Source organism: Cebus imitator, unplaced genomic scaffold, assembly GCF_001604975.1.
Source record: "Cebus imitator isolate Cc_AM_T3 unplaced genomic scaffold, Cebus_imitator-1.0 Scaffold39, whole genome shotgun sequence".
NCBI classification, from domain to species: domain Eukaryota; kingdom Metazoa; phylum Chordata; class Mammalia; order Primates; family Cebidae; genus Cebus; species Cebus imitator.
In genome coordinates, this window is record NW_016107354.1 from 4,757,938 (window position 1) to 4,768,708 (window position 10,771).

The window sequence follows — 10,771 nt, forward strand, 5'->3', positions numbered from 1 at the left end:
TCCTGACAGAATTATGAATTTACTCTCAAGTGTTCCAGTTTACACAGTTGCCCTGTCTCTAAAGCATGCTTTTGGATTTGAATATAATTACCTTTAGAAAAATAACAGTAACCCATGGAAGTGCCTAGAGACCTTTAAAATATGTAAAATAATTCCATCTTTAATCCTTGTGATTGGTTTTAGAAAGAAGTGGTGCCAGGGAAAATGTTCTAACAAAGATTCAATAGCCATGTATCATTTTAAAATTTAAATATATTATTGTAATGTCCTATCTACTTAACTGCTGCTATGAAGATGAACACTTAGGGTCACACAGACCCTCATTTAGACACAGTTCTTGTGAAGACAGAGCAGGAAGCAAGATTTCAAAGCACTGGCAGGCTCTACATTAAATACATATTTCTTCTACCATCTGTCACCATATCTAAAATACCTCTATAATCCAAACTCATTTATTTGGGTTTTAATTTCTTCTGTAGTATTCTATTAAACTGGACTGGTACCATAGAGTTCATTAATGACAATACCTGATCAGAAGGGAGCTGGTTTCTGGAACCAAGGCTTCCCAGGACAGAGCCAGATGGAGTAGTACCAGGTGAGTACCAGATGAGAAGTACCAGGTACTAAACAAGATGCTCTGCTTAGGGTGTCCCTGACCCTTCTTAGCATTTTAAGCAACACCCATTATTTGCACCTTTGTGTCTCTCAACAGAGAATCTTACCCCAGAAGTTATAAAATCTTGAAAACAATCACAGCTAATGCTTGTTACTGCTCTCATACTATTTTAAGACACATCTGTGTTCATTTGGCTTTATAACGCTGTAACTTTTATTCTAATACACACATTGATTAAATTAAACAAAGTTCAGGCATAAGGCAATATACAACCTTGTTCCCTAAAACATCCAGGCACTTTCAGCGTCTTTCAGCACAGATGAGGTATGGTTGGGGCTGCAACGTCATGCCTAACCTGGGCTTCAGATTTGGAACTAGTTCATGTGGAAAATGCAAATGAAACCTCTGAAGCAATGCTGTAAAAAACAAAAACATTTCCATCCGAGCCAACTGTTCTCCAAGACAATGTCTTCTCCCTAAACAGAAAAAGCAGATATAATAATTTTTTAAACCTCCAATATTTACCAAAATTAATGTCTAATATTTGGGTGTCATTCAGAAAATCTGGAATTTAAAGAAAGTGAGAGGGAATTATGTTTATTGAAGGATTTTCTTAAATCTCAAATAATAGAAATTGACAGTTCAGCTCCCAGAACCCATTCCTTTACTTCCTTTTGTCAGACAACGGACTTTTGTAAGACTTTAGTTCCAACTCCCACTTCCCTTGTATTGTACAGCAGAGCCTAAAATACGCCATGAAAAATCTAATTTGAGGTGAGATATTTTGCTCAAGAAAAGACCACTTCATTTCAACTAATTGTGTAGTCTTCACCATTGAAGGGGAAGAGTTCCATGGGTTTTGTGTACCTTTTCAAAGAAGAAGCAATATTTTCCTAGTTGAAGAGGAGGTACAATAACCAGAAGCCAAGAGAGTGAGATTCTAGTTTTACTTAAGTGACTGTGTTTTTTCCCTCTCTGGGTCTCAGTTTCTCAACCTACCTGTCACTGACTTCTCAGTTCACAAGTTTTGACTATAAGCCAAAGAGCCACAGGCAAAAAGAGTTTTAGAAGAAGCCAGAAGTTCTCAAAAGTTTATCTCTTGTTAATAAATTATGGCTTATTTTAAGCAAAAGCAGGTGTTAATTACTTCCAATTAAATCATTCTCTCCTGTTCAGTGCTATGTTTTTAGATTTAGAATATTTAATTCTATAGCAGGATGCTTCAGATTAAGATGCTATATCTAATGAACTACTATTATCCTTTATTCTAAAGTTATGCCCTGTGAAAGTTTGCTTACCTAGGGAAAAAGGAATCAAAGCTTCCTTCTTGGCAAAATATCCACTGTTGTCCAGAAATCGCTCAGGATGGAATACTTCTGGTTCTCTCCAGTACTTTTCATCAAAGTGTACGGAATAAAGATTTGTAATTACTGTTGTACCTTTAGGAATGGAATAACCACGTACAACTGTATCTTCAGAGGTTGCATGGAAAATCCCTAATGGAACTATGTTACAGAATCTTAAAACTTCATGCAAAACTGCCTCAGTATAAGGCATTTTGCATTTGTCGTCCCAAGAAGGCTTCCCACTGGGGCCCATAATTAAATCAATCTCTTTCTGAACTTGTCCTGTCAGAGAAAAAGTATTCGAGTTATTATGCAATTCTTAGAATTACAGCTAAAGTTATTTCCCTTTGGAATAAAATAAAGGATAACCTATAACAGACAACAGGATATAGATATACCCAGATTCAGATTTTTTATTATCTGGGAGTTCCACTGAAATATATGCTAATAGTAGCCAGTGCTCTGGGTAGCTGTACTGTGCAAAACATATTAGAAGTAATAAGAATAAACATTAAATAAATCTAGAATTAGAGTAACATCACTCTCAGTAAGAAAAACAGTAGAGCATAAAATTAATTTTTTAATTAAAAAAAATCAGAGTTCAGGTTCCAGCTCCACCACTTGCAGATACTCAGCCTTTTTCCTCATTTATAAAATAGGCATAATAAGACCTATTTCAGAGATTTTTTTTTTACATGAATTGAGATATAGATTTGAAAACTTTTTTGTAAATATTACATATTTCTACCCTTGGCTGGCACAGCAGGAGTTCCTAAAGAAAACGTATTGTGCATGGCCAAGACTCAAAAACATATATGAACCCTACATGTAAGGACAGACCCTGAGATTATCAAGAGAATCCTCACCTTGAATATTAGGATAAAGGGCCATGAAAAGAATTGCCCACCGAAGCACATTGGTTGTAGTTTCCGTTCCAGCAATGATGAGTTCACCCACTGAGAAAATTAGGTTTTCTTTGGAGAAAGTAGACAATGGGTCATTTTTACCTTGATCCATCTCATCTAAATAAGCATCAACAAAATGCTGAGGTAACTGAGGCTTTCTGCTGACTGAAGCTTTTTCAATAAGTCTGGAGAGAAAATTATAGACCACAGCTGCATTTCTAAAGAGCTGTTGATGTTTTCCAAAAGGTAGGATGCCAATCCATGGAAAGGCGTTATACAAGAAGACTGAGGCACTGGCAGCTAGTTCCACATTTTCACTAAATAACTCAATCATGTGCTGAAAATCAGTGTCTTCGTAAGTGAATCGTTCTCCAAAAATAATCAGATTGGTTATGTTTGAAACAGCATTTGTTATTAATTGTTTAAAGTCAAAAGGTCTACCTTTGTATGTTTCAATAGCATCAATGAAAAATTTGGTTTCTTCTAAGATTTTAGATTCAAAAGACTTTTGGCCATATCCAAAATATCGAAAGCTGTTTACAGCTATTTTTCTGTGATCCACCCATCCTCGGCCGTATCTGGAATTGAGTAAGCCTGAAAAAACAAGGTATTAAAATATTGTATAATTTCTACTTCTCTGTATCTAACAGCTGAGAGGGAACAAAATTTTTTAAATGGATGGTTAGTCATTCTTCTCCAAATTATCCTCCTATATAACTACATGGTTGGGTCTTGTTCTCAGTAACTCATTAGCCAGAGTATTAAAACAGATAAAGTTTTTCTATTCCTTATCTGGGGACTGGCAGAAAAGACTTATAATTTTACCACTGTAAGAAGCTAGTCAGTCTTGTGTAATTTAACCTGGTAAAATAGGCCCAGGGTGACTATATTCTCCAACTTTTACTATAAGCCTAATTTACAAAAGACAAATGACCACGTGTTCTATGGGCAAAATTTTTTCTTAGACTAAACAAATACCTAAAAAATCATCCTTCTAGAATTATAAATTTTCCGCTTAAAAGAGAATGGCTTTTAGAACATATATTTCTTCCTCTTAAAGGGATATGGTAGACAACAAAGTAACTATGGCAGAGACAAGGGTACTCTGAATGAGTTGTCAATTTAGTGAAATGCTGAAGTCAAAAGGACAAAATGAAGCTCAAACTTTTCTAATGCTGATATTGCCTACCTTAAAATTTCAGAGTCTTCACAGTGTATCTGCTGTTTTGATGTGGCTACTATGGAAAATTTCCCCCTTAAATTAATTCAACATCTTCAGTGCACATATTTATGTAATATATACTTTACTCAAAATTTCACTCATTACTGGCTATCTATGATAAATCTCACATTGATATATGATTCTCAATGTTGGAGGTGAGGCCTGGTGGGAACAGATTGGATCATAGGGGCAGATCCCTTATTAATGGTCTTAAAACATCCCCTTGGTAATAAATAAGTTCCCACTCAGTTAGCTAATGCGAGATCTGGTTGTTAAAAGGTTTAGGTCCTCCTGCTACTCACTCTCTTGCTCCCACTCTTGCCATATGACATGCTGGCTTTCCCCAATGCCTTTTGCCATGATTATGAGCTTCAGAAGAAGCAGATGACCTCAGCAGAAGCAGATGCCAGCACCACGCTTCCTATAAGGCATGCAGAACCATGAGCCAATTAAATCTCTATCCTTTATAGGTTACCCAGCCTCTGGTATTTTTTTTATAGGAACACAAAATGGACTAATACAACCCAAAATGAAAAATGTTACAATCTCTTGTGTACATAAGGTGCATACAAAATTTATATTCTAACAACTTTGTACAATAGTTTTTGAATCTAGAGCTTATTAAAAAGTTATCATATGTAAGGAAGTCATTAGTGCTATGTAGCAATCTTATATTCCCATAGTCCCTTCTTTTTCTATACTCCCAGATGACTATTCATTCAACAAATATTCATGTAACATGTTTTTGTGGAACACCCACTATGTTCCAGACAATGTTCTAAGTGTCAGAAATATATCAGGAAACAAAAGAAGCAAAGATTCCTACTTTCTCAGAGCTTACACACTGATAGGAGAGACAGACAAAATAACAAATAAATTATATAGCAAGTAAAAAGATATAGGGTAGTCAGCAAAAGCCTCACTGAGAAGATGACATCTAAGTAAAGACTCACAGGAGATGACGGAGTGAAACAAGGAAATACCTGAGGAAAGACCACTGGAGTTAGAGGGAACAGCTAGTGCAATGGTGCCAAGATGAAACCAGCCCTAGAGAAATACGTGCACATGGAGTATATAAACAAGAAGATACAGAGGAGCACTGTTTATTATAACCCTACACTGGCCAAGCTGTTGCCTGGGCATGAGGCTGGATCTACCCAAAGGGCAACATTTTTCCATTCACACAGTGGGCTTAATAGTGGCCATGATTTTCTACTTCCGAGGTCAGTACATAGTACCTTAAAACAACACACATAATGTTCTGCTTAAAAAAATCTTAAGTTGAATGCTTTATCTTTATGATAAAAATAGTCTAAACAATAAATTTACAGCTTTGAAAAATATATACTTTGTCTCAAATATTACTTATCTTTCATTTGCATCATCTTTTTAAAGGTCTTCTATAATTGTGGCTTCTTCTTTGGTCTAATTGTTATTTAGAAGAGCATTTAAGAGGTTAGAGGTTTGTTTTTTATTTATGTTACTGTTTTCAAGTATCATTATACTTGAAAATTATAATGATATAATAATAAAATTAAAATCATAATGGCCTGAGAATTCAGTTTTACAATTGGTGTTTTCTCTGTATTAGTTGATTTGCTTTGTGATGTAATATGGGATTTTTATTTTTGTCTTTTTAACCAATGTCTTTATTTTTAGCCCATGTAAGCAAGATATTAAATTTTTCTTTGAAATTAAATGTGAAACTCACATTAGAGAATTTGGGATACCACTTTAGTAAAAATTCTTATACTATTAACTATTAAAACCACTGTATGTGATTTGAAAATTCCATTTTAGGGGGTCTGTTGCTGCTTTCTTCTTACCAATTTTGTCAACTTGCAGTCTTTCCCCCTTGTTGAATATGGAATCTCCAACACTGATCAACACTAAACAATATAGAATGCTAGTCCTTTACACAAACTGTGCAACTCTGCGCTTACTAATCACAGTGCTTAGCAGTCAAGAAAGCTGTTTCAAGTTCTGTAACCTTATAAGTAAAATGATAGTAAAAATATCATCAAGTACTCAAGATGGGTTCAAAAGGGCACTTCTGATTCAAGTCCAAGTGTGTGTTTATTCCTAACTTACTTCACAAAACCTGATGTTATTAGGTGCTGATTCTTTAAAACATTATTTATAGTACTTATTAGAGCTGACATCAATAGAATTAGCAATGTACTAGTCTAAAATATGAATGTAGTTCAGCCTGAAAGGTCCTCAAATACTAGGTTCTATAAGTAAATAGTTTCTTGTTAATCAGTACAAAATAATCCAACTCTATGTACTAAAACTTAAAATAAGAAATGTGATTTAAAATAACTTAGTAAATCACTAAATTGGTGAAAATAAACATACCTCCCATTTTTGTCATCTTCATGAATAAAGGAAGGCATGGTCTGTCTGCAAAAATTTCACTTTGATGAACAAGGCATTCCTTAACTATATCATAGCCATTTAGAACCACAGTTGATATGCCTCCAAGATCTAAACTGAAGATCTTTTAAGAAGAGGAAAAGAAAAACAACATTTAAATGGCAGAATATATTGAGAAATATAACCATGAAAATCTACAAGTGGTAACTGCAGCTCTTCCAGGATTTGTTAGGTCCCTGAAAATGTAAGCAGTTATTACTCAACTGACAATGTTCAGAGTATCCTCCTTCTACAAGACATGTAAAATTGTGATTTCATTATGCATTCAGTGCCTGAAGTCACAATCTTACCAACAGTATAATGAAAAGGGTATTGGACTCAGGAGGCCTGAGTCTAGTTTAAGGTTTGACATTAAACAGATAAGAGACTCTGGGCAGAACACTTAACCTATTTGGGCTTCAGTATTGCCAAAGAAAATATATTTGATATACCTCTCTTTTATGATTCATTCCATCCCAAACTGTTCAATGATATCTAGGAATCTCCTTTTATTTACAAGATGAATGAGGCTAGTGAGGGAGAGGATTGTCAAAGACCTGAGAGACAACTTTGAAGTATAAACATATTGTAACTAAGCCCATTTGTATTTGGCTCTCAATTCCACAAAGTTAATGGAGAGGGCCCTAAGGGAACCTGACCTTGGAGGAAAGGCATTTACCACAAAGGCTAGGTGGCTGCCTTTCAGTTAAGGGGAAGGCAAACAGGATCCATTCCATGCCTTGCTGGAGTTGTCTGCCCTGTGCCTCACCTCAGGCTCACTTACAATTTCACACCTCCTGCAGTCTATTCTAGCTAACCCAATATAAGGGCCTAGTCCAGTGAAGGAAGTTCAGTAGAAAGTTATATCAGCAAAGGTCATGAGGTCTGCCAAGTGGTAACAACCAACCAGCTGAGTAATGGGGCCACCAGCGTCTTTGGCCCAAGGGTGGGCCCTGCCAACTGAGCAGTAGGTATATCCAAAACCTTGGGAAAAGAACAGGGACTGCCTGCCATAAGCAGTGGTATTAGTCAAAAGTGACAATGGAAGAGTTCTAAGTAAAAGGGAATGGCTACTAGCCGAGCAAAGTGGGGACAAAGCAGTAATGTAGTCCTATTAAAGGAAAGTCTGTTTGCAGAAGTCAACTTTAGCAGAGACAATAAAAAGATGGGATTTTACAAGAATAGTAAAAGAGCCATGAACTTAAAGTTGTATCACTATGAAGGCAGAACAGAGGGCAAATGTATTTCAGAACAGAGCTTCAGGATAGAGCTTCAAGCTGTGGACACCAGGGATTACAAAAGTCAAGGAGGAGCCATGGCTTGAGAAAGCTGTTACACAATCCACCTTTACTCAAGAATCTGAGACGGTCCTCTATTTGAGGGTAGAACTGGAGAAATTTTTACTTGAACTAGTATCTATTTCTGTATACACGGTTTTCAAGGACTTTTGGTAAAGGTTTGTAAATCAAATTGTGAAAACTTAAACTGCTTTGATCTATCCAAGATTAGCTTATATATTCTTTGATTTATTTAATAATTTTTAGTGCCAATTATGGGCTAATTATAATGCTAGTAGAGATGTAAACAGGAATACACAAAACATTTTCCTTGCCCTCTTCTAGATCACTCCATGATCTTCATGTCTCTTTCCCTTGCCCAAACCAGCCCTACCCATAATTTTTCACTCTCCCAATTAATGACCACTCCATACATCCTTCAAGTTGTTGAGGCCCAAAACTTTGCAGTCACCCACACTGACTCATCATTTTCTTCCAAACTCCACATCCAACTGCTCAGCAGCCATGTTGTTTCTATAGTCTGTTTCTAATCAGACTATTTCTTATAACCTGCAGGTGACTGGTCTAAGTCACCTGCATTTCTCCCTTACGTTATAACCACAACTTTCTAACTAGTTTCCCTAATTTCACCCTTGTCTTTTTACATGTAATTCTCAACATGGCATTCTCTTGCTTCATGACCTTTCTTCTTGCTCTTCTCTTAGTCTAGAATGTTCTTCCTTTTGATATTCCCATAGCTTGCTCCTTCATTTCCTTTAAGTCTTTGTTCAGATGCTATCTTTGTGGCAAGGCCGGTTCTGATTAACCAATTTAAAATCTGACCCTCCCCCCCCCAGCATTCTCCATTCCTTTATCCTAATTTAGTTACTTCCTACTCTGTACTCTTCGAACATATTATATAATTTACTTAATTGTGTTTACATTTTGTCTATCATCCTCCCACTAGAACGTAAGGTACATAAGGGCAGGAATCTGTTTTGGTCACTGCTACATCTCTAGCACTTATGACAGTGCACAGCACATGACAATAGAAATATATGTTGAATTAATTAATAGTTGTGGATACATACATTTAAGCATATTATAACATCACGGTCTAAGTGCTAATAACAGACAAATGTGCAAAGTGCTGTTGATGAAAACCATTAAATGACTGCCACGCTTTTCTACCTTTGCTTGGTTTGTTTCCTCATTTGGAATGCATCCCTTAACTGCCATACTATCCTAACCATACCAAGTCTTTAGGGACCATACTACATGATATCTTTCTTGGGGCACTCTTTTTCTCTCTACTTTGAACCACACAGCACATGCTGAGAAACTCCGGCAGGAGCCTGGCCTGTAGTTGCATATAAATAAGTGTAATTCAAAACAAAATAGAGGCGCTCTGGCCAGGACCCTTGGAAACTGCTGCCCTCTCCAGACGTCGGCACACCCACAACCAAGCGGGGGTCGCCTTTTCCTCTGCCAGTCACTGGGCATTTCCGTGCTGCTTTCTCCTCCGTAGAATGGGGAGGAGCGAAGTACCGACCTCACCGGCTGGTTTTGAGTTTTAAATGAGTCACCAAGTTGGCAGTGACAGTGGCACACAGCAGGCGCCTTTTAAGCATCTGCTAAGGGGACGTTCCCAGCCAGTCAGAACGGCATTGGCGTCTGTGCTGTAGGACCCCCGCAGCGGATTTTAGTCATCAATTCATTCACACGTTCACAATCAATTCCCAGGCCCCGCTTCTCTGTCAGGGGTGTTCCCCTGCGTTCTCCATCCCCACAGCAAACGCCTACACCAGTCGTTCGTCGACTGCTAACACCGAAGAACCTGCTATTAACCATCTAGAACTCAGTAGACCTTGATTTTCCGACAGGCCGCGTGCAGCTTCCACAGAGCTGCACGGCCAACTCGCAAGCCGCCCGCGCCTGAGGGCCGGCATCACTCCCGCACCTGAAGCTGCGGCACCGCCCGCGAGCCAAACGGCGCAGGCGCAAGAGCAAGAGCTCGAGCGCTGGCGGGAAAATCAGGCCTGGATCGCCTTGGGGCCTTGGCCTGGAGTGGGGCACCGGCAGGGGCGGGACTTCCGTCCCAGGGGGCACGGCGTCGCGGACTTCTCCCTCCCAGACCCGGGAAGTGGGTTTTCCTCAAACGGCAGCCGGCACACGGAGAGTTCCTGGCTACTCGGGTCAGGAGCGGCCGTAAGTCTAACCAGGAAGGCCCCAGCCAGCCCTGGCCAGCCTGGCGGGGCGGCCCTCCCTGCCCGGGTCCCGTCGGGACTGTACCTCTCCGTACACCTGGCTCTGCTTTCTCATGTAGACATGGGGAAACTCCGCCGAGGTGGCCAGGGAATAGATGTTGCCGATAAATGGCAGCCCCGGCGGCCCCGGAGGGAAGCCCATCGGCCGCCTCTGCTTCAGGAGCTGGCGGACCCCCAGCGCGAAGAGCAGCAGGAAGAGTGCGCCGCCGAGCGCCGCCGCTCCCTCTTCAGCTCTCCAAAGTTTCCACATCGGCCGGGGCTGGTGCTGCGAACTCTACCGCAGCCTTGAGACCCGGGCACTCACTGCAACCCTGCCGCACTCCCATTGGTAGGATATCCTCAGGTTCTGCCCTAGCTCCGTGGCCATTGGCTGGCTGAGTTAGAGCTCAAGCCCCCGCGGGACAACTACTCTCTAGCTTTGCGCGGCTTTGAGTCGGTTCTGCGGGGCTGGTCGCGGGTGCTGCGCTTTGGAGGTCGCACGGCTCTATGCAGGTCATTGAGCCAGGAGGCAGTTTTCCAGAATATTTACACCGGGGCATACGATGTGTCTGGATGGCCTCACTCACTGGGGCTAGGCGGATCCTACTTCTCTGTGGCCAGCCCTTTCTTAAACTGTCTTTAAGTACCAGGTCTACTTAATTCATTTTGGACTAGGAAAACTGGAGAGATGATCAACACTGCAGTCTAGCTGAACCTGATAGTTTTCAGAATTTCCAGTAGAAA

The 10,771-nt window shown here is 39.7% G+C and overlaps 1 protein-coding gene across 2 annotated transcripts; it reads right to left on the reverse strand.

The window, feature by feature from the left end:
• Positions 1 to 801: 801 nt before the first annotated feature.
• CYP2R1 (cytochrome P450 family 2 subfamily R member 1) lies at positions 802 to 10,436 on the reverse strand. Of its 2 annotated transcripts, none has more exons than XM_017525611.2 (5): positions 10,074 to 10,436; positions 6,448 to 6,589; positions 2,829 to 3,461; positions 1,915 to 2,244; positions 802 to 1,092 (listed from the first exon to the last, which is right to left on the reverse strand). In XM_017525611.2, the coding sequence occupies exons 1-5, from the start codon at positions 10,296 to 10,298 to the stop codon at positions 917 to 919; spliced, it is 1,506 nt and encodes a 501-aa protein (XP_017381100.1). In that variant the 5' UTR covers positions 10,299 to 10,436; the 3' UTR covers positions 802 to 916. The 2 variants fall into 2 exon arrangements, with proteins under 2 accessions (XP_017381100.1, XP_037593434.1); XM_037737506.1 differs by lacking the exon at positions 10,074 to 10,436 and adding an exon at positions 9,649 to 9,725.
• Positions 10,437 to 10,771: the final 335 nt, after the last annotated feature.